This window comes from Pleurodeles waltl, chromosome 9, assembly GCF_031143425.1.
Source record: "Pleurodeles waltl isolate 20211129_DDA chromosome 9, aPleWal1.hap1.20221129, whole genome shotgun sequence".
NCBI classification, from domain to species: domain Eukaryota; kingdom Metazoa; phylum Chordata; class Amphibia; order Caudata; family Salamandridae; genus Pleurodeles; species Pleurodeles waltl.
In genome coordinates, this window is record NC_090448.1 from 14,736,871 (window position 1) to 14,758,858 (window position 21,988).

The 21,988-nt window shown below is 47.4% G+C and overlaps 1 protein-coding gene across 1 annotated transcript in view; it reads left to right on the forward strand.

The window, feature by feature from the left end:
- The window catches only part of LOC138258839 (deoxyribonuclease gamma-like), a 114,408-nt gene extending 96,204 nt beyond the window's left edge, over positions 1–18,204 (forward strand). The window contains exons 8-9 of the mRNA XM_069206115.1: positions 4,084–4,177; positions 13,370–18,204. Of these exons, the coding sequence (XP_069062216.1) occupies positions 4,084–4,177; positions 13,370–13,432 (157 nt within the window). The 3' untranslated portion in view covers positions 13,433–18,204. The remainder of the gene's footprint in view (positions 1–4,083; positions 4,178–13,369) is intronic.
- Positions 18,205–21,988: the final 3,784 nt, after the last annotated feature.

Below are 21,988 nucleotides of genomic sequence, written 5' to 3' on the forward strand. Positions count from 1 at the left end.
TTCCATGATCATAGACATGTTACATGGCCATATTCGGAGTTACCATGGTGAAGCTACATATAGGTAGTGACCTATATGTAGTGCACGCGTGTAATGGTGTCCCCGCACTCACAAAGTTCAGTGAATTGGCTCTGAACAATGTGGGGGCACCTTGGCTAGTGCCAGGGTGCCCTCACACTAAGTAACTTTGCACCTAACCTTTACCAGGTAAAGGTTAGACATATAGGTGACTTATAAGTTACTTAAGTGCAGTGTAAAATGGCTGTGAAATAACGTGGACGTTATTTCACTCAGGCTGCAGTGGCAGGCCTGTGTAAGAATTGTCTGAGCTCCCTATGGGTGGCAAAAGAAATGCTGCAGCCCATAGGGATCTCCTGGAACCCCAATACCCTGGGTACCTCAGTACCATATACTAGGGAATTATAAGGGTGTTCCAGTAAGCCAATGTAAATTGGTAAAAATGGTCAATAGCCTGTCAGTGACAATTTGGAAAGAAATGAGAGAGCATAACCACTGAGGTTCTGATTAGCAGAGCCTCAGTGAGACAGTTAGTCACTACACAGGTAACACATTCAGGCACACTTATGAGCACTGGGGCCCTGGGTTACCAGGGTCCCAGTGACACATACAACTAAAACAACATATATACTGTGAAAAATGGGGGTAACATGCCAGGCAAGATGGTACTTTCCTACATGGTGGAATAGGGTTAATAGTGCCTATAAACTGGATTGCAGGAAGCACACCCCAGTGAGATAGTCAAGAAAAGAAAAAGAGGCCTAGTAAAAGAAAGGGCTGTAGTTAAGAGAAAAGAGACGTAATGTGGGGTGATGAGGGAAGTGTTATAGAGGTAAATAATAAAGAGAGCATACCTGGGTCCGTCCGGCCAGAGGAAGAGGAAAACAGCAAGTTAAAGTAAAAGGAGGATAGAGCCGGTGGTCAATCCTGGGTATGACCAAGGTAAGTATTCGATAATCCAGTGGTCGAAAAAAGGGTTGCGTGAGGACCGTGATAAGCCCGCAGTCGTGACCCTAATTAGACAAACAAAAATGCTGTAAGATATTGCTAGTGGGGTCAAAACATCCAAGAAAGACTAAGGGGGTCATTCTGACCGCGGCGGTTCAGCCGCGGTCAGAAGCGGAAAGTCGGCGGTCTCCCGCCGACTTCCCGCTGCTCGGGGGAATCCTCCATGGGGATTCTGACTCCCCCTACCGCCATCCTGTTCCTGGCGGGTCTCCCCTGGGGGCCCCTGCAGTGCCCATGCCAATGGCATGGGCACTGCAGGGGCCCCCATAAGAGGGCCCCACTGAGTATTTCAGTGTCTGCAATGCAGACACTGAAATACGCGACGGGTGCAAACTGCACCCGTCGCACCCCTGCAACTACGCCGGCTCAATTCTGAGCCGGCGTCCTCGTTGCAGGGGCATTTCCTCTGGGCCGGCGGACGCTCTTTTGGAGAGCGCCCGCCGGCCCAGAGGAAATGTCTGAATGGCCGGTGCGGTCATTTGGCGGCTCCCTCCAGGCGGGCGGCTCCCGCCGCCCGCCGGGCTCAGAATGAGCCCCTAAGTAAATAGAGAATCCCAAAAAGAGATATCAAACCGGGGAGGACCCAGACTCCGAAAATAACGGAGTATGGGATGGGATGAGTGGATCATGAGGTGACATAACAGGTGAGCTAATAATATGGGGCCGGAGCCAGTTAATGGCATTAGGTGCCGGCGTGGTGTAGACCTAAATGTAGAGTTGGGCAGAAAACCAACACATTTGTAGTAAAGAATGCCTGTTCTAGAGGAAAGTGTCTAGCCAGACTCGAGCAGCAAAAGAAGTGCGCTTAGTGCTGCTAGTACATGTAACCGGAAGCACTCGAAAACCGCGCTGGAGCGGGAGTGGAGTGACGTGTTACAATTCAAAAGTAGCTGTATAAGGTGACGGGCTTGGCTGCTAGTAATCAAACAAATAAAAATCAAACAAATAAAAGACCCCCGAGCAGTGTACATAACCAGGCAAAGGTCACAAATACCTTAATGTTGATCCGGGAGCACCTAGTCCATCTAGCGAAGCGCGCCTATGTGCTCGGCGTCGCGCGTTTGTTTTAAATATGATCCAAATTGGGCGACATACAAAGGGGACTGTGCTCTAAAGCGGTTACGGAGTGGGTGGTTGAAAGCACAGGAAAAAGTAAGGAAGGGAAGACGGCCATATTGGAAAGGGTGAGTAAGAGTACAGAACAGTAGGGAGATGTGGGAGACGATTCAAAAGAGGGAAGGTAATGGAAATTTGAGAACGAACAAGTTGATGTAAGTAGTTAATAGAACAGGAGCAGCGTGAGGAAAGGAGGCATGTTAGTGAGAAGTGAGAAGTGAAAACTGAATATACGTAATGCAAGAAGAACCCCCAAAGGTGGTAAAACATAGTGGGAAAACGTAAGTAAGGGATGATAGAGCTGAGAAAGAGCCCGTGAGTGCTAATATTGGACACAAGACACATACTGTAGTACAGGCGTCCAAGCGTTAAACATGGTATCTCATTAGTGGATACAGAACAATGTAAGTAGTACAAATGTGAAAAACAGTGAGATGGTTAAATAACAAATAGTAATGTAAAAATTATTTAAGTAAGCAATCCAGATGTTCGGTAACAGAGTCAAAGCGATACATCAAAGTTAAGATAATTGGAAAAATGGCGGGGTTTCTCCGAGCTGGTAAACAAGTAAAGTACAACATATGTGCAAATACAGTCAATTTTAGTGGAGAGCGAGTATTGTATGTAATGCCTAAGGAAGCCTAAGGAAAGAAATGGGTAGAGCAATTTTTAACGTGTGAGAGGAAATGTACAGTGATGTCTACTAATCAATGCAGATACATATAACCTTGCGATTCAACACAGTTCAGGTGAGGAAGAAATGCAGTTCGTGGTCGGTGTTGAGTCCAAATTCAACTGCACGGAGTTTGAGAATCCATTTGGCCTCACATTTGCGAAGGTCCCTGGTTCTGTCACCCAGTCTAGGTGATCCTGTAACCTGAGCAATCCCATGGAATTTGATGTTAAGAATGTCTCTCTCACCATGTGAGGTGTTGAAATGAACAGCCAGTGGGTATGTAGTGTTACTGTTTCTGATGGCTCTAATGTGTTCCTGAATACGTTCTTTGAGTGGGTGTATTGTGTTGCCAACATAGATAAGGCCACATGCACAGATGATACAATATACTGTGTATCTGGTGTTGCAATTGATAAAGCTCCTGACACTGTGAACCGTCTTGGTGTTGTAAGTGAAAGAAGTGGTTTTATTGAGAGCCATTTGACATGAAATGCAGCCACCACACTTATAAAAATCATTGGGTTTGATAGGAATCCATGGTAGGGAGCGTGTCTGTGTATGGGGCATGAGAAAACTGGGGCATAAGATGTTCCTGAGGGTGCGTCCCCTGCTGTGAGTCATGGTAGGTGAGCTGTTGATATAGTTCTTTAGACTTGAGTCTAGTAGTAGTAAATGCCAGTGTCTTTTGAGAACATGGAGAACGGTTTTGCTGGCAGGGCTATATTGAGTGATGAATGAAACGGGACGTTTATTGGATGTTTTGGACGTTTTTTTGATGCCCCTGATGAGAAGCGAGTGTTGATCAATGGAGGATATGCGTTTGGTAGCCGTTGAGATAAGCTTCTCAGTGTAGCCCCGTGCTTGGAAGCGGTGTGTCAGATTCTTGAGTTCGTGTTTAAAAATGTCAGTATCGGTGCAGTTACGTCGAACTCTAATCATTTCCCCATAGGGAATCGCTTTGATTTGTGTCAATGAATAAATGAAAGCATTGGCCCTCAAATTCTTCACAAATGGTGAAAGAGCCCTGTCCGTAGACACTGATGCGCAACAACTGTATTCGGGACCTCTGAAGTTTATGGAATGCTGAATAGGTCAGTGAAGCTCAAGGACTGCAGTCCCTGTTTCCATCATCTATCATTGCCACCTGCACTTATCTGCCACGCACCTATACACAGTGAATATAGGTTTAATTTAGATTTAAGGCCACATTTCACAATAAAGCTTCCATTTCTTGCCTAATGGGTTCTCCTTTGCTCTTCTCTTAGGATTGTGGTTCACAATAAGATGCTCGAGGGGATTGTTCCCAACTCAGCGAGGCCTTTCAACTTCCAGGAAGAATACGATCTGACGGAGGAAGAGGTTAGTACCGAAGCAGGCCTGGCGACGCGCCTAGCGATGCCCATGGAAGGTCAGGTATCTATTGGCACGGCAGCTCTGGAGGAGATGGCAGTGCTTAGAGATATTGCAGCCTAGTCTGCACGTGATGTACACTTGAGCTGGCTTGAACTGCTTGGGTGCATGTAAATTAAAGTGTGGCCACATGTGAGACTGTTGCTACCATAACAGAAGTGGAAAAGGGGCTTATCGCTTCAATGCACTGTCCCCGAGTACTGCACAACCCAAAGTCAGCTATTTACAAAATAAGAGATGCCCTTGGTTCCCCTTTGGATAGTCTAGGCCCAGGCTCCTCCCAACACCAGACAATAGGGTAAACACCATTTACAATGCAAAATATGTCAACGGGTCAACAAAATAATGATAACCGAAAATCCAAAATGAATAATGATTTCTGAACTGGAAATTGCTGTTTTTGCAGCATGAATCTTTTCTGGATTCACTGCCCTGCCCTGCAATTATTCTGTCGTCCAGTGGTTAGGCCCTGAACTCTTTTCTTTGTTCTCTGTTTCTGTCTCATCTTTATTTTTTTTCTTTGTTGGACGCAACATCTGTCACCGTTTGGTTCCTTGTCCATCCCTCTAGTGATGCCAGACGCTGCTCCAGAAGTCCCCGCGCGTGGTTGCCACCTTCAGATTCTTTTTTCCACCGTTTGGTCAGGAAGCAAAAGCTGAAGGTCTACAGGTGCTGAAATAGAAGGAAAGGAAGTTGATCGTCTAGAAAATTCTCAGGGAAATTCTCAAGAAAATCAATCTGCAATCAACATTGCATATAAAAAGGAGGAGCATAGCTAAAATCCACCAAAAATGCACTGAACAAGTAGTTGGAACATGTGGGTGACCAAAGGATCGGTCAGAGAATGCGGGGCAGAGGGCCAGGATCGCTGGGGGTATAGAGAATATGCCTTTATACTTTGTCCCCCAAGTGCCACCAAGAATTTGCACAGAGAGAACTCAACCCAGCCTGCAATCTCTGCCTAGAGAGGAACCACAGTGCTGAGGGCTGCAAAGCGTGCGCTGGGTTTAAAGTGAAGATACTAGGAACCAGGGAGAAACAGAGACAGGCACACTACGCCATGCAGGACCAGAAGAAAGAGACCTCATCACTCAGGGACCTCGGCTTGTCAAGCAAGGAGGCGGCCAGAGTGGCTCAGGGAGACAGTGGCACCACAGAGGAGGCCACAGACATCGAACCAGAGCAGCCCCAAAGTCGAATGAGAGGCGCCTGCATGTAATTCACAAAAAGATTGGGTCAAACAATCCGATTCGAAACCCGTAAAGACTGTCTCAGTGCTGAAGCACTCATCAACCGAAGACAAGTTAAGGAAAAAGGAGGCTCATGGCCTATCCCAAGGACCCCTGGAGCACGCCCCCGATAAACCGTCGACATCAAGAGATAAGCGGTAGAGGACGAAAGGAAGAAGGATTTCAATTATTCCTTCTGGAATTCCGAATCCCATCAAAACCATCGATGGAAAGAGCCACAAAACTCACCAGAGCCACCGGAAGAAGAACAGGAGATGTTCCATGAACAGGAAGACCCTGAACCCTCAGGGAATTTTCCAAGACTCCAAGAGTGTTGAAGACTAGGATGTCGGCTCCGACTCACCAGAAGAGGGACTCAACATGTACTCACCGAGGCCTTCACCTCAGGCGCATTGATATATAACACGGCAGTGAAATGCACTTTGGACAAATATGGGATCCAGCTGAAGGTAGAACATACACAGACATCGTTCTTACTAGAAACACTCCTCCCCTCACAAATCAAGTTTCAGTGCCTGCCAATGCTACCCAGCAATTTGGACCAGGGAAGAGAGGTATTCTAGAACCAGCGACCTGCAAACTGGGAACCCCGAGAGCGTAAAAGAAAAAAAATCACTCTTTGGAAGGTCCTGCTTACATACGAGGTAATGCAATAGCAGACTCAATCCTTGTGGCCACCACGAGGAAGGGGTGTCAATATACCAGCATCATCTGGACCACCTTCTGAAAAGGCGAGTAAAAGAATTGAGATGGTGGGGTGAAAATGTGAAGAGGTGCAAATTTGAAGAGGAACAGTAAAGCAATGGCCTTTTAAAGAAATATGCCCACCAACATTGGTAAGAAGCGAGAGAGTTACTGAAACATCACCCAAAGAAATGCCAAAAAATAGCAAGATCACTAGTATAATAAGGAAAAAGCATAGCCAACACATGCCTAAAATCGTCACTAGACACCGCCGGCAAGCAAGTAGACAAACCTAAGAAGACACACCTGGCTGCAAGTGTCTGGGTTTAAGAACAAGGTACAGGCTAATAAAATCAACACCTCCTTCGATGGAGGGCAACCGTTTGGCTCCGCAGTGGATGACACACTGCAACAAATTAAAATGGACAACGATGCAGCAAAGGCCATAGGGGCCTTGTATTTCAGGGGAGGGGCAGACAATTCAAGGTACTGTTCCATCAAGAAGACCAACAGGAAGGGGAAGTTCCCCCCCCCACCCACTATATCACACCAGTCCTACCAACAGGCAAGTCAACTGCAGGGACCACAGCAGCTGCAGCCATTCCAAGTGCCAACGTGGCAGCCCATTTGTGGATGAGAGGGAGGCACAGGACAGCTTTCAAGAGGGGCGGACTCCTCAAATAAATGAGCCCCAAGACTATGCCTCCCACCAACACCAGTGGGGGGAGAATAGGAGCTTTTCTTCAAGAGTGTCCACAGTAGATAAGAGGAAACCTAACATCATCCAACAAGGCTATTACATAGAACTTATAAACAACTGCCCAGGATGGAAACCAAAGTAGACACCCCATACAAAAGAAGAAAGGTTGTTTCTACACCAACAAGATAAAGAACTATTGAAGAAATGGGCAATAGAATGAGCACCACCAAAATAGATCAACCAAGGAAACTACTAAGCTATGTCTTAAGACCAAAACCAAACAAGTCACCAGCCCTCTACTGAACCTCAGTTTTCAAAACATGTTTATAAAGACTTAAAAAATCAAGATTTCAACTCTGTAAGTGGTGATTCCTCAACTGCATAAAGTGGACTACATGGCAACCACAGACCTAAAGGACGGTTACCTGCACATCCCTTTACATGCATAAAAGGTTTCTTCATTCTGTGGTAAAACAGAACACACCAGCAATTCATGGTACTGCTATTTGACAGAGTCGGCACACTGGGTGTTTGCAAAATGCCTGGCTAGGGTAGGAGCAGACTTAAGGGGGAGGGGATACACGTATCCCCCTATCTGCACAAGTGGCTGGTAAAAGCAAACTCATGCTATAGCTGCACAAACAGCATCCCGACAGTGATGGACTCACTTAACAAGCTAGGGTTTTTCATAAATAAAGGAAAATCCTCAACAATTCCAGAGTGGCAGAAGATATTTCTGAGAGCAAGGATGAGCACATGGGAGGCCAAAGATTTCCACAGTGACAGGAGTATCCAGATGGTCATACAGCATGCTAACGCCACTGCAGTGGTCAGTCTCCGACGGTGAGGGCAGTGGGAAGATGTTAGGCATGATGGCTTCCTGCATCTCACTTATCACCTGTGCAAGGCTACACACAAGACTAATCGAGGAATTCATCCAGAACCAATGCTCATAAGTGAAATGCAACTGGGAGGATCTAGTGGCTGTAACACAAAGAGCGCAAGACAAAATTACATAGTGGAACCGAGAGGAGATGACAGAGGGTAGGCCATTCATGCTACCGACTCCAACCGTGTCTGTAGGAAGCTGGCTCTCTATATAGTGCACTAAAATGAAGTACACTGTGCAGAGAGTCCAGCTGATCCCCAGTTGGTATTGCAGAAGCAAACGTAGTCAGGACTAATGCTCTATTTGTGGTAGTGTGGGCGAGCAGTTAGGCTTATCAAGGAGTCGTGTTGAGCATTTCTTGTACTTTCAGAGGCAATTAATTGACACACACTCAAAGAATAAATCCGAGACCAATTTAGAAAAATAACACTTGCTTTTATATACACTTTGAACCAGAGAACTTCTTTTTAATGTAAGTACATTTTCCAGGAAAAATATTTCAGTTTCAAAAGTCGACAGTGCAATTTTTAGAGTTCTCAAGGTTAACATATTGAGGAAAACAAGGTTCAGCAAACACAGAGTTAACAATGACTTATGAAGTCAATCTTGGGAACTTAGGGTAAGTACTGGGCACTGATGAGAACCATACCAACAGATCACACTGGGTGGCACTGGGCAGCCGGGGGCAGAGGTGCAATAAGGTGTTGGGTGTACAATAGTTTCCTACAGGAGTTTGGTCCTCATGAAGACAGACTGCTAACCAGGCCCCAGCACCAGTGTTCTTTCCCATAATCTGTACCTTTGCTTACACAATTGGCACAACCCTGGCACACAGTTAACTCCCTGTGGCCAGGGAATGTCCCCAAGGGCTGCAGCATGTATTATGCCACCCTAGGGGACCCCTCACCCAGCACATGTATTCTGTCTTTGCAGCTTGTGTGTGCTGGTGGGGAGAAAAAGGCAGTCGACTTTGGCACCCCTCTCAGGGTGCCATGCCCACAAACCACTGCCTGTGGCATAGCTAAGACACCCCTCTAGCAAGCATTACAGCCCTAAGGCAGGGTGCACTATACCACAGGTGAGGGCGTAGCTGCCTGAACAATATGCCACTACAGTGTCTAAGTCCATTCTTAGACATTGTAAGTGCAGGGTAGCCATATTGAGTACATAGTGTAGGAGTTTGTCATTACGAACTGCACAGCTCCATAATGGCTTCACTGAATACTGGGAAGTCTGATATCAAACTTCTCAGCACAATAAACCCCACTGATGCCAGTGTGGGACAAATTAAAAAATGCACACAGAGGGCATCTTACAGATGTCCCCTGTATGGTAGACAAACTGCTAGTGCAGGACTGACCGGTCAGTGCTAGCCTGCCATTTTCAGACAAGTTTCTGACCACTTGGGGTGAGAGCCTTGTGTCCCCCAACAGGAACTGTAACACCTGGCGGTGAGCCTCAAAGGCTCAAGCCTCAGATTACAGTGCCCCAGGGCACTCCAGCTAGTAGAGTTGCCCGCCCTCTGGACAAAGCCCCACTTTTGGCAGCATGTCCGGGGAGAAAATTAGGGAAAACAGGGAGGAGTGACCACCCCAGCCAGGATGTGTCCAGATCCAGAGCTGAGGTAACCCCCTCCATGCACAATCATCCATCTTGGTTTGGAGGACAGGGACCAATAGCATTAGGTTTGTGCCCCCTTCCCCAAAGGGAGTGGGCACAAGGAGGGTGTAGCCACCGTCAGGGACAGTAGCTATTGACTACTGTCCTCAGACTCCTAAAACGCCCCTAAATCTAGGATTTAAGGGCCTCCCTGAACCCAGCTCACCAGATTCCTGGTGACCTGAGAAGAAAGAAGAAGGACTGCTAAGCTAAAACCCCAGCAGAGAAGAAGGAAGACAACAACTGACTTGGCCCCAGCCCTACTGGCGTGACTCCTGCTTCTAAGAACCTACACAAGAACAGCATCCAGCAGGACCAGCGACTTCTGCCAAGCTCCAGAGGACTTCCCTGCACCCAAAAGGACCAAGAACTCCCATGGACAGTGGCCCTGTCAAAGAAGAAACAACAACTAAGGACTCCAACACCACTCCGAATGCGTGAGTCCTGACCACTCTGCACCCGATGCCCAATGCCCATGTCCAGGTGGTCCAGCTGACTAGAGAGGGTCCCCAGGCGATTGTGAGCAAGTGCCCACCCTGGGTTGACCTCTCCAACCCTCCACGATGATGCCTACAGATGGAATCCTGAGGACCCCTCTGACCGCAAAAGCTCCGGACGAAGATAACTGACGCCTAAAAGACCACTGCACCCTCAGCCCCCAGGCCTTGGAGAACCCGACCTCTGGTACAGCAACGTTCAGCAGGTGGCCCCCTCCCCGTCCAGCCTGTGGTTTGCCCGAAACGATCTCCTGGACCTCGCCTGCAGCCTCTGAGTAACCCCCGGGGTCCCCTCATTGAGATTCATTGGAGACCCGACATCTCGTTTGCATCCTGCACCCTGCCAACCCAGTACCGCTAAGGGTGCGTGTTTGGTGCCTACTTGTGGCCCCCCCAGTGCTCCTCTAAACTCCCCAGGTCTGCCCTCCTACGACACCTGCCTGCAGATTTGATTCCGAGTGCCCCCTGTCTGCATAGGAGCCCACTTTAAATTTGCTACACTTCGACATCTGCACCTGGTAGGCCCCGTGTTGCTGGTGGTGGTTGTTTGGGGTTAACTTGAACCCCAACCTGTGGACTTCCTAACCCCCGGAGACTGAAACTGTAAGTGCTGTACTTACCAGTACAATGGCCTAACTTTTCTTCCCCCAGGAACTGTTTCTGAAAATTGCAGTGTGTCTAGTTTTAAAATGGATTATTACCAATATTTCAAAAACCTTATAAAAATTATCGATTTCAAACAAAGTACTGTTGATACATTTGTGAAATACAAATCTATTGAAGTACTTACCTGCAACTTGAATCTTGTGGTTCTAAAAATAAATTAAGAAAATATATTTTTGCTATATAAAAACCATTGGTCTGGAGTTAAGTCATTGAGTGTGTGCTTCTTCTATTGTCTGTGTGTGTACAACAAATGTTTTGCACCACCCTCTGTTAAGCCTAACTGCTCGACTACACTACCACAAAAGAGAGCATTAGTATTATCTACTTTGGCCTCTGTTAAGCCTCTGGGGAACCCCTGGACTCTGTGCACACCATATCTCATTTTGATATAGTATATCCAGAGCCAGCTTCCTACACCAGTGTTTCACGCTCCCTAATAACTTCTCACACAGTCTACTGCAGGTGCGGCTCCTCAGCTAGGGTGGAGGAGCGTTGCACCCCGCTCCCCTGCCAGCAGCAGCTGCTACAAACCTTTTACTAAATCGATAATAAACTAGGGCCCATATTTATACTTTTTGCTGCAAAACTGCGCAAATGCAGTTTTGCAGAAAAAAGTATAGCGCTGGCTTGCGCCATTCCACAGCGCCAGCGGGGTGCAGTATTTATGAAATAGCGCAAGCCGGCGCTAAATTCCGGCTAGCGCCTATAAGAAAACGCTAGCTGGGTGGGGGTGGCGTTAGGGAAGGAGGGAGTTGAGCGCCAGGAATTGGAGCTAGCCTGGTTTGAGGCAAAAAAATGCCTCTAACCAGACTAGCGCCATTTCCTGGCGCACAACCACCAAAAACATGACTCCTGTCTTAGAAAAGACAGGAGTCATGCCCACCCCCCAGTGACCAGCACAGGGGACAAGTGTCCCCTGGGCATGGCCATTGCCACCTATGCCATGCAGGGGGCCCCAAGCTGGGCCCCTTATGGCAATTTAATTTAAAAAAAAACTAAATACTTACCAATACTTACCCTACTTACCTGGGATAGGGTCCCCCATCCTCCGGTGTCCCTCTGGTGGGGGTGGGAGGGGGGTGTTCCTGGGGCTCGGGCAGGGCACCTGTGGACCCATTCCATGGTGTTTAACCATGGAAATGGGTCCACAGGTCCCCTAAAGCCTGGTCTGACCCAGGTGTTAAATAATGGTGCAAAGCAAGCTTTGCACCATTATTTAGCCCCTCCTCCCACCCATGTGTCATTTTAGCATGGGGGGTAAATATGGGGCTAGCATCATTTTTTAGATGGGAACGCTTACCTTGCATCTTATTGATGCAGGGTAGGTTCACGTATCTAAAAAAATGGTGCAAACTCCAATATTTTGACGTTAGACAGGTCTAACGTCAAAATATAAATATGGAGTTAGTTTAGCGCCAACTTTGCGTAAAACAATTATGCAAATTCAGTGCTAATGGAGTATAAATATGCCCCCTATGTTTATTATTGATTTTTAGTAAAAGGGGCGGGGCCACAGGCTGTGATGAGCAGTGTGTGTTTAGCCGGCTGTTTGGGCCGGCCAAACACACATGTGCAGTAGGCTCTCTGCAGCCCAGCAACACAGTTGCCGGGCTGGAGAGAGCATGCACTGGCTCCCAGTCTGCCTGGGAGCGCCCTGGCTGGGCGCTCCCACCAAATCCTGACGCTGCTCTGAGCAGTATCAGGATTGGCCGCAGGGCAGGCTGGGAGCCTGTGCCTGCAACCTGCCTACGTTAGAGGAGCAGCGTGGCGGTGACGGAGCAGGCGGTGACCACGGCGACGATGAAGGTAAGTTTATTATTGTTTTAAATTAATTTCACTCCCCGGCGCGCTGGCCCACCCCCTGTCAGCACCGCGAGCGGATCCTGATCTATTGGTGTTATTTTTTCATACTGCTGCTAAATGCCGACGTTTGACACTGCCACCCAGTACTTGTTTTGCACAATGTCCACCTGTGAGCCCCTGCCACAAAGCCAAGCAGCGCCAACTTCTCATATTGTATAGCAGTGTTGATTTCTCACATTCACCGCCAGTGCACCTCTCGCTGCTCACAACTGTTAGCTACTAAGACAGGAGTGCCTTCGTTAATGGTCCCGTATATCGATTAAACATCGTCGTGGGGGAAGGAACAGACCTCTGCTGTACATCACAGGACCAGTGGCAGGGATAACCAAAAGGACCCCACCAAGAACCACAAACAGGGTTGGCCTGAAATGAAGTGACTTAAGCCAGCAACCAGCCCACAACAACCTGGCAGTTACCAAGATATCAATAAGTACTCATGGTTTAAAGCATAAAAAAACACCTGAGTAAAGTAATAGCACAAACAACGACAGGTTCGTCTTATGCACATACTGAGCCAATCAGCACCTGAAGTCTAGAGTTCTCATGCTACAGCCAGAGTGGGCACCTGGCTCCTACAAATGACCCAAAAGGCCTTCAGAGCCCACAAACACTCCAGGCAGAAGAAAGGTCTCAGGGCGATAGTCGAGCAGCATTCAATCACCATGGTGTCCTAAAAGGGATCTCTGTAATTGGACAGTAGGTTTAAGAGAGGCGGGATCTGTCCTACTTTCAAAGTGTGATGGAACATGACCTGAAAGAATGGTATTTATGGCAACTAATTTTCTGAGATAGTTCTTGATTTGTTTATACCAAAATAAACTGCATGTCAGAGTAGAGATGTTTTGTTGCCTAGTACAATGTAGTTTTATTAACTTGTGTAGCGGGTTTCTGCATATGTTGGTATTAAAAAAAATATTTGTTTTTTCTATTCAGACCTTGGATGTCAGCGATCACTACCCCATTGAGGTGGAACTGAAGATGCAAGGAAAGAAATAACTGACAACACTTTCTTTTTAAAGTAGAGATTAGGACCTTTTAAACAAGTAGTGTTAGGACTTTATACAGATTTATTGGAGTGTTCTCATGAAATGAAAGCCAGTTGCATGTTTAATGTGCCTTATGATGTATCAAACACAATATTTGTAGGTGACAAAGAACTAAAATAGTTTGTAAAACCCCAATCTTTATTTATTTTTTTATGCAATTAGTGGTGCAAGCAAGCGCTCTTTGTACACAATAGTCACTTCCACCACCATTAGTACAAATCACATCGTTGTGTTAAGGTAAAGATCCCCTCTTGCCAAGCATCTGTGCTGGCAGGCGTGGGCCAGCACACACTTGCAATGCTGACACACCCTCTCTAACATGGCCTCTGCACGAGGAGCAGGAATGACCCGGAACTCAAGAACTGAGCCACCATTTTCAAATCTGGAGTGCAACCTTTGCTCTTCGTGGTCGTGCACCTTCAGGTCATGTCATGTTTGCTGCTAACAGAAAGTACAGCTAATGAACAGTGTCACACAACACGTGCGGACCACAGCACGAGACACAAACGGAGCTCATTTCTACAATGGCATCCCTAGCAACAAAGGAAGTTACAGGCAAATTAATTCTTTAAAGATGGATGCAGGGCATCTTAAGGATTTTGGGGGCCCTGGGCCAAACGTATTTTGGGGACTCCTGTTCGGAACAGCTTTGAATTTATGATCCAATTTTAGCTCTTTCCTGCCCTCTCCGGCCAGGTCACTGACAGGGGAGAGGACACTCGTCCCAATTCAAAATCTGTTTACATCTAATATTCACGTATATTGATGTGTTTTCAGTATTGTAACAAAGCAGCAACTCACTAATATTACTACAAATAATCTCTGTGGCACCCTCCCTTATCTCATGAGGTCCTGTTTTGATCTAAGTTCATTTTTTGGGGGGATATTGCAAAAGACAGACATTTGTCTGCAAAATGTGTGTAATAGACTTTCACACATTACCCACATTAAAAATAAATGAAGTAAAAATGCATTTAAAACAATCTATTTAAGAATTATTTAACGTCATCGGGGCAGGAATCTCTGCAGAACAGAGCTGGCTCTATCGGGGGGGTCCCTGAAAGTCTGGGGCCATGTGCCAGAGCTGGCTCTATCGGGGGGGGTCCCTGAAAGTCTGGGGCCATGTGCCAGAGCTGGCTCTATCGGGGGGTCCCTGAAAGTCTGGGGCCATGTGCCAGAGCTGGCTCTATCGGGGGGGTCCCTGAAAGTCTGGGGCCATGTGCCAGAGCTGGCTCTATCAGGGGGGTCCCTGAAAGTCTGGGGCCATGGGCCAGAGCACACCTGCCCCAGGCCTTAAAACGTCTCTGGATGGATGCACGTCTTAGAGTCCTGCAGCCGACCACACCTCGAAGAGTTCACGTGCGTCAGAAAAATGTCAATGATGGAAAAAGCTCCTATTGGAGAAAGTAGTCATTTTACGTATTATGTGAAACTTTATGTGGATGACAACTACCTTATGACGCTCAGGTGCTGGGGTTTGTTGTAGGCATCATTTATTTGAAAAGTAGTGACCTGATCCTGAAACACAGTTGCAAGTCAAGCTTCAGAACTTCCTGAAATGCCCTCCCAGACCGCAGTCGGTGGGGGAGGAGGGTCTCTTCGGCTACTTATAAAGAGGCCGTGTGCTGCTCTTTCAACACTTGGACGATTCTATCCGTACAATTGGTGCAACTTATCATGGTTGACAACTGAGCACCTGCGAGGGGTTGGGGGCCTTTTAGAAATGTTGACCTCAGTGGTGTAAAGAAACTTGAGGGCCCGCCCACCTGCAAAGAACATGGAGGGCATCCCTCCATACTCACTCAGGAGCACTCAGATCAGGGTGTTGAGGGGCCCCCTGGAGTTCGGGGGTCCCCCCGCACTGCAGGGCCTTTGTTACGCCACTGGTTGACCTGCTGAAATGAACCATGATTTCTGCGTACATCTGTCTCTTCATCGGTATCGCTGCTTTTACTCCTCTTATTCAAAGGAGCAGCTCGGTGGGTCCCCACCACCACTCTTTTTTGGGGGACTGGTACTTATTTTCCCTTAACTGACTTTGGTCCAAAGCAAGAGAGAGAAAAACACAAAAGGGGGAAAGGATGGAAGAAAACAAACCTGCAAGAGAGAGGCAAAGGGCCGGGGTATCTCGTGGTGTATTAGAGCAGTGGTTCCCAACCCGTGGCCCGGGGACCCCTGGGGGTCCGCGAAGCCTCCACAGGGGGTCAGAGACTGCTTAGAAAATAAATAATATGAACAGATAAGGTCCCCAGCTTTCAGCAATGACTCACTGAGGGGTCCCCAGATTCCAATAATGATTCAGTGGGGTCCCCGGGTTCCAGTAATGAAACTGGGGGGGGGGGTCCACAGAAGTCACATGGTTGGGAACCACTGGATTACAGGCATGAGAGGAAATCAAGACTATTCAGCCTGAATTTAGATAGCGCTGGCTGAGGGCTTCTGAGTAAAACTTTGGACCCCAGCACTTCCTTTTTCACAAATTAAGCACTGTGCAGTTCAGCATAGATGGCTTGAGCCATGGATCCCTAGTGACCTCCGGCCGGTCACTTTACCTGCACACTGACAGCAGTGGCATAATGACATTTGAGGGGGCTCTACCCCCTGGACCAAGTCAAGGGCCTGCCACTTGTGCACAGTGGTCTGTCATGAGGGCCCTCCCCTGGAGATCATCCCCTGAACCACTGGGGCTGCAGGAGCCTTTGTTACGCCACTGACAGTGTGCAGAAGAGGTACAAACACTAGCCTGTCTTCTGGTTTCCGGTCACCCTAACAGAACTCCTCGAATAAGGTTAAAAACTATTTCCTCTCTGGGAGGGTCCCCATGACATACAGTTGACGGACGACACACTCATTGGACAATGTGAACATTTGTTACAACAGGTTAATATGTGACCGTATGAAACAAGATTCTCTGCTGGTAACCTTGCACTGGTCCCTAGTGAATGCCAGAGTGCGCCTTAAAGAGCTTGGTGTCACATACAGCACTATGGGCATCATTACAAGTTGTCCGTTATTTGATGCTGCCACCCATTGCCCAGGCACAGAGAGATGGAGGGGTGATGGGTAGAAGAACCTGATGCTGGAGAGGGTGGTATCTGCTCCCTCTGGGAAGGGCAGGCAGAAGCCAGACAGTGCCTGTGCCCACAGCCAGGCTCCTCTTTGAGCTGCGGGTCCGCTAATAATGAAACTGGGTCAGATCCACAGCTACCTAGCCTGGTATTCCCTGAGCTTGTAATCCTGGGTATGGAAACAAAACAAGTCACTTTTACCTATCAATCATCGGGATTTATAAAGTGCAGCAAATCACCCGTGAGGGTCTCAAGGTGCTGGAGTTGCTAGCTGCTTTGCGGTGCTCTGTTCATTCATACAGCCATGTCTCAAGTTCTTTCTTGAATTGCCAAAGCCAAAGCGGTCCTGAGGTGCAGGGGAAGGTTGTTCAAGGCTTTAGCTGTCAGGTGAGAGAAGGAGCGTCCTCTGCTGTTTGATCAGCATATTCAGGGGGTGTCTGAGAGGAACAGGGAAGCGGATCGCAGGTGTCTGGTCAGTTGGGGGAAGGTCAGGCATTTGTTGATGTATGCTGGTCCTTCATTCTGCAGGGCTTTGTATGCGTGGGTCAGCATCTTGAACTGACCACTCTTCTGGATCGGGAGCCAGTGGAGCTTCTTGAGGTGCGGGGTGATGTGGGTCCTTCTGGGGGGGTCGAGTATGAGTCTTGCGGCTGAGTTTTGTATTGTCTGAGGTCTCTTCAGGAGGCGTGCTGGAGACTAAGAAGGGTCTTTGCTGCTGGGTCCAACATGAGATGCACGTATAAGTGCTTACCCTAGTTACATTCAGTGTTTCACACGTGTCCACTGTTATTTTTCACTGATCCTCCACGCATTTTAGTGCCCGAGGCTCTTTCACTGATCTATGCCTGTGCTTTAAATACAATTAAATAATATATAAATGTCCCAGAGATCCACATCTGCGAAAGTTGTATAGATTAAAAGCCAGAGGGAAGGAGGTTGCTGCAGATTAATGTCTCCACATTCACCCCAAGAACTGCTGTGAACTTATAATGGAGACCTGGTTGAACCCAACAGTGTGTTCACAGCTGTACTTCGCATCCACTTTCAGTTATTAAAGGAATTGGAGATGTGATAAATACATACCTGGATAGTTGAGGCACGTGCCCCTTCGCCCCTAACATGCGGGGTTTGGTAGCTCAGTGGACTAATGCATCTACTTCAAGGACCTTTGGTCAACAGCAGCGTCTCAGGTTCAAATACTGACAGGTCAACTCAGCATTTCATTCTGACCATTACATTTTCATTCTGGTCATTAGGAAATATAGGTTGCTATCTACTGGTTCTTAAACAACATATGTAATTGTTACACAACTCATTCTCGTGCCTTTTAGTGCCCTTGGAAGGATGAATGGTTACGTTAGCTCACCCAGGATTCAAAATGTAATCTGGAACTTGTACGTACTTTTGGTATACAAAGCACTCTTAGGTGTAACATATGGATGATTGTTTTACTGTTAATTGTGCAATATATGATCTGTTTTTACTTTACATGAACGTTTAAATACTGCTTGATTACATGTTAAATACGGGTAACATTTCATAGTAAATATAAAAAATTGTTCCAGAAACATTTTTTACTTACATGCAGCTGTTCTCTTGTTTTATTTAATAACTTGTGAATTACTTCTTTAATAAATATGTCTACTAATATAAATATTTTTTGTGGGCTTTTTATGTTTCACAAAGCATCACTTTCTACCTCACAGCACTTGAGAACAATTTAATAGAGTACATTGAGGTACACAAGATAAATGACTACGTGAATGGGTGTTCATATATGGCAGCATCAAATGAACGGTACAATGAAGCCTCCCATATTCACTGCATGTGTACAGATGCTTCTGTGTGTCTACACTGACAGCAGCTCAGGGGTGTATGATGCATTCATTCATGACCCCTGTTGGGCTAATGTGACAGGGGAGCGCTTCCCACATTCACTGCATGTGTACAGATGCTTCTTTGTGTCTTCAGTACCGCAGCTCACAGTTGTACTCTGCACACATAAGTACACATATAAGATGCATTCATGCATGACCCCTGTTGGGCTAATGTGACAGGGGAGCGCTTCCCACATTCACTGCATGTGTACAGATGCTTCTGTGTGTCTTCACTGACAGCAGCTCATAGGTGTATGATGCATTCATTCATGACCCCTGTTGGGCTAATGTGACAGGAGAGCTCTTCCCATATTCACTGCATGTGTACAGATGCTTCTGTGTGTCTTCAGTACAGCAGCTCACAGTTGTACTCTGCACACATGAGTACACATAAGATGCATTCATTCATGGCCCTGTTGGGCTAATGTGACAGGGGAGCGCTTCCCACATTCAGTGCATGCGTACTGCTGCTTCCATCCGTGTTCACTGATGACATTTCGCAGCTGTACTCTGTACACATATAAGATGCATTCATTGATGGCCGTGTTGGGCTAATGTGACAGGAGAGCTCTTCCCATATTCACTGCAGGTGTACCTATGCTTCTGTGTCTTCAGTACAGGAGCTCAGTTGTACTCTACACACATGAGTACACATATAAGATACATTCATTGATGGCGCTGTTGGGCTAATGTGACAGGGGAGCGCTTCCCACATTCACTGCGTGTGTACAGATGCTTCCATCCGTGTTCACTGATGACATTTCACAGCTGTACTCTGCACACATATAAGATGCTTTCATAGATGGCCTTGTTGGGCTAGTGTGACAGGGGAGCACTTCCCACAGTCACCGCATGGATATTCCCCTTGGGTTACTGTTAAAAGTTACCTTTCTCTTTAGCTCTTATAATTTCACTGGAATAAAGATCATTCTTTAGCTAAGGATCACAGGGTAATGCTCTGGACAATACCTAGCAGGGCATCTTCCTGCGTCCAGTATACATTCTATCTTTCTAGATTTCAGTCTTTCAACTTAAATCTTCGACTTCTGTTGAGGAACCATCAGTCACAGTTTAATAACACCACAAGAGAGGAGCTGTCTATTATGACGGTCTGCCACTGTTGTCACCAAGTCCTCCAACAGCATAGTTGGTGGTAATAGAAAACACTAGTAATATTGGTGGTAATAGTAGCTGTTAGTTCCGGGCACAGTATTGTGGGAAATCATGGTAGGAAACGCTATGAAGCGTATTTAAAGACAATATAGGCTGAATAAGTAGGTTAAAATTAAAAAGTGTTATGTGACAACCCAAATTTTGTATTTTAAGAATGCTCATAAATAAAAAAATCCAATAATTAATTATTTACATGTAAATGCTCCTCTTATGTATTCATTATGGGTATGTTAGGTTGTATTAGATTATATGGGGTTTGTGTAGCGCTCCACAGCCAAGGCTTCATGGCGCGTCAATATAACTACAGATGGTGTAGGAAAGTACCATCTTCCCTGGCATGTTACCCCGATTTTCACTGTATGTATGTATGTATGTATGTTTTAGCCCCTATGTCACTGGGATCCTGCGATGCAGGACCCCAGTGCTCATAGTATGTGCCCTGTATGTGTTCCCTGTGTGATGCCTAACTGTATCACTGATGCTCTGCTAACCAGAACCTCAGTGTTTATGCTCTCTCTGCTTTCTAAATTTGTCACTGCAGGCTAGTGACTAAATTTACCAATTCTCATTGGCACACTGGTACACCCATATAATCCCCTTGTATATGGTACTTGGGTACCCAGGGTATTGGGGTTCCAGGAGATCCCTATGGGCTGCAGCATTTCTTTTGCCACCAACAGGGAGCTCAGACAATTCTTACACAGCCATTTTTCACTGCACATAAGTAACTTATAAGTCACCTATATGTCTAACCCTCACTTGGTGAAAGTTGGATGCCAAGTTACTTTTGTGTGGGCACCCTGGCACTAGCCAAGGTACCCCCACATTGTTCAGGGCACATTCCCCGACTTTGGACTACCTATGTGTAGCATCACAATGGTAACTCCGAACATGGCCATGTAACATGTCTAAGATCATGGAATTGTCACCCCAATACCATTCTGGTATTGGTGGGACAATTCCATGATCCCCCGGGTCTCTAGCACAGAACCCGGGTACTGCCAAACTGCCTTTCCGGGGTTTCCACTGCAGCTGCTGCTGCCAACCCCTCAGACAGGTTTCTGCCCTCCTGGGGTCTGGGCAGCCCCAGCCCAGGAAGGCAGAACAAAGGATTTCCTCTGAGAGAGGGTGTTACACCCTCTCCCTTTGGAAATAGGTGTGAAGGGCTGGGGAGGAGTAGCCTCCCCCAGCCTCTGGAAATGCTTTGATGGGCACAGATGGTGCCCTCTCTGCATAAGCCAGTCTACACCGGTTCAGGGATCCCCCAGCCCTGCTCTGGTGCGAAACTGGACAAAGGAAAGGGGAGTGACCACACCCCTGTTCTGCACCTCCCAGGGGAGGTGCCCAGAGCTCCTCCAGTGTGCCCCAGACCTCTGCCATCTTGGATTCAGAGGTGTTGGAGGCACAATGGACTGCTCTGAGTGGCCAGTGCCAGCAGGTGACGTCAGAGACCCCCTCTGATAGACTCTTACCTTTCTTGGTAGCCAATCCTCCTGTCTTGGTAGCCAAACCTACTTTTCTGGCTATTTAGGGTCTCTCCTCTGGGGTATTCTTCAGATAACGAATGCAAGAGCTCACCAGAGTTCCTCTGCACTTCCCTCTTCACCTTCTGCCAAGGATCGACCGCTGACTGCTCCAGGATGACTGCAAAACAGCAACAAAGTAGCAAAACGACTACCAGCAACATTGTAACGCATCATCCTGCCGGCTTTCTCGACTGTTTCCTGGTGGTGCATCCTCTGAGGGCTGTCTGCCTTCACCCTGCACTGGAAGCCAAGAAGAAATCTCCTGTGGGTCGACGGAATCTTCCCCCTGCTAACGCAGGCACCAAAAGACTGAATCACCGGTCCTCTGGGTCCCCTCTCATCCTGACGAGCGTGGTCCCTGGAACACAGGCGCTATATCCAAGTGACCCCCACAGTCCAGTGATCCTTCAGTCCAAGTTTGGTGGAGATAAGTCCTTGCCTCCCCACGCTAGACTGCAAACCTGTGTACTACGTGATTTGCAGATGCTCCGGCTTCTGTGCACTTCTCCAAGGATTCCTTTGTGCACAGCCTAGCCTTGGTCCCCAGCACTCCGTCCTGCAGTGCTCAACCCTCTGAGTTGGACTCTGATGTCGTGGGACCCTCCTTTTGTGACTCCGGTTACACCAATCTTCTAAGTGCCTGCTCCAGTACTTCTGCGGGTGCTGCCTGCTTCTGCGGGGGCTCTCTGAGTTGCTGAGCGCCTCCTCTGTCTCCTCCTCCAAGGGGCGACATCCTGGTCCTTCCTGGTCCCCAGCAGCACCCAAAAATCTCCACCGTGACCCTTGCAGCTAGCAAGGCTTGTTTGCAGTATTTCTGCGTGGAAACCCTTCTGCAACATCCAGCACGCCGTGGGACATCTTC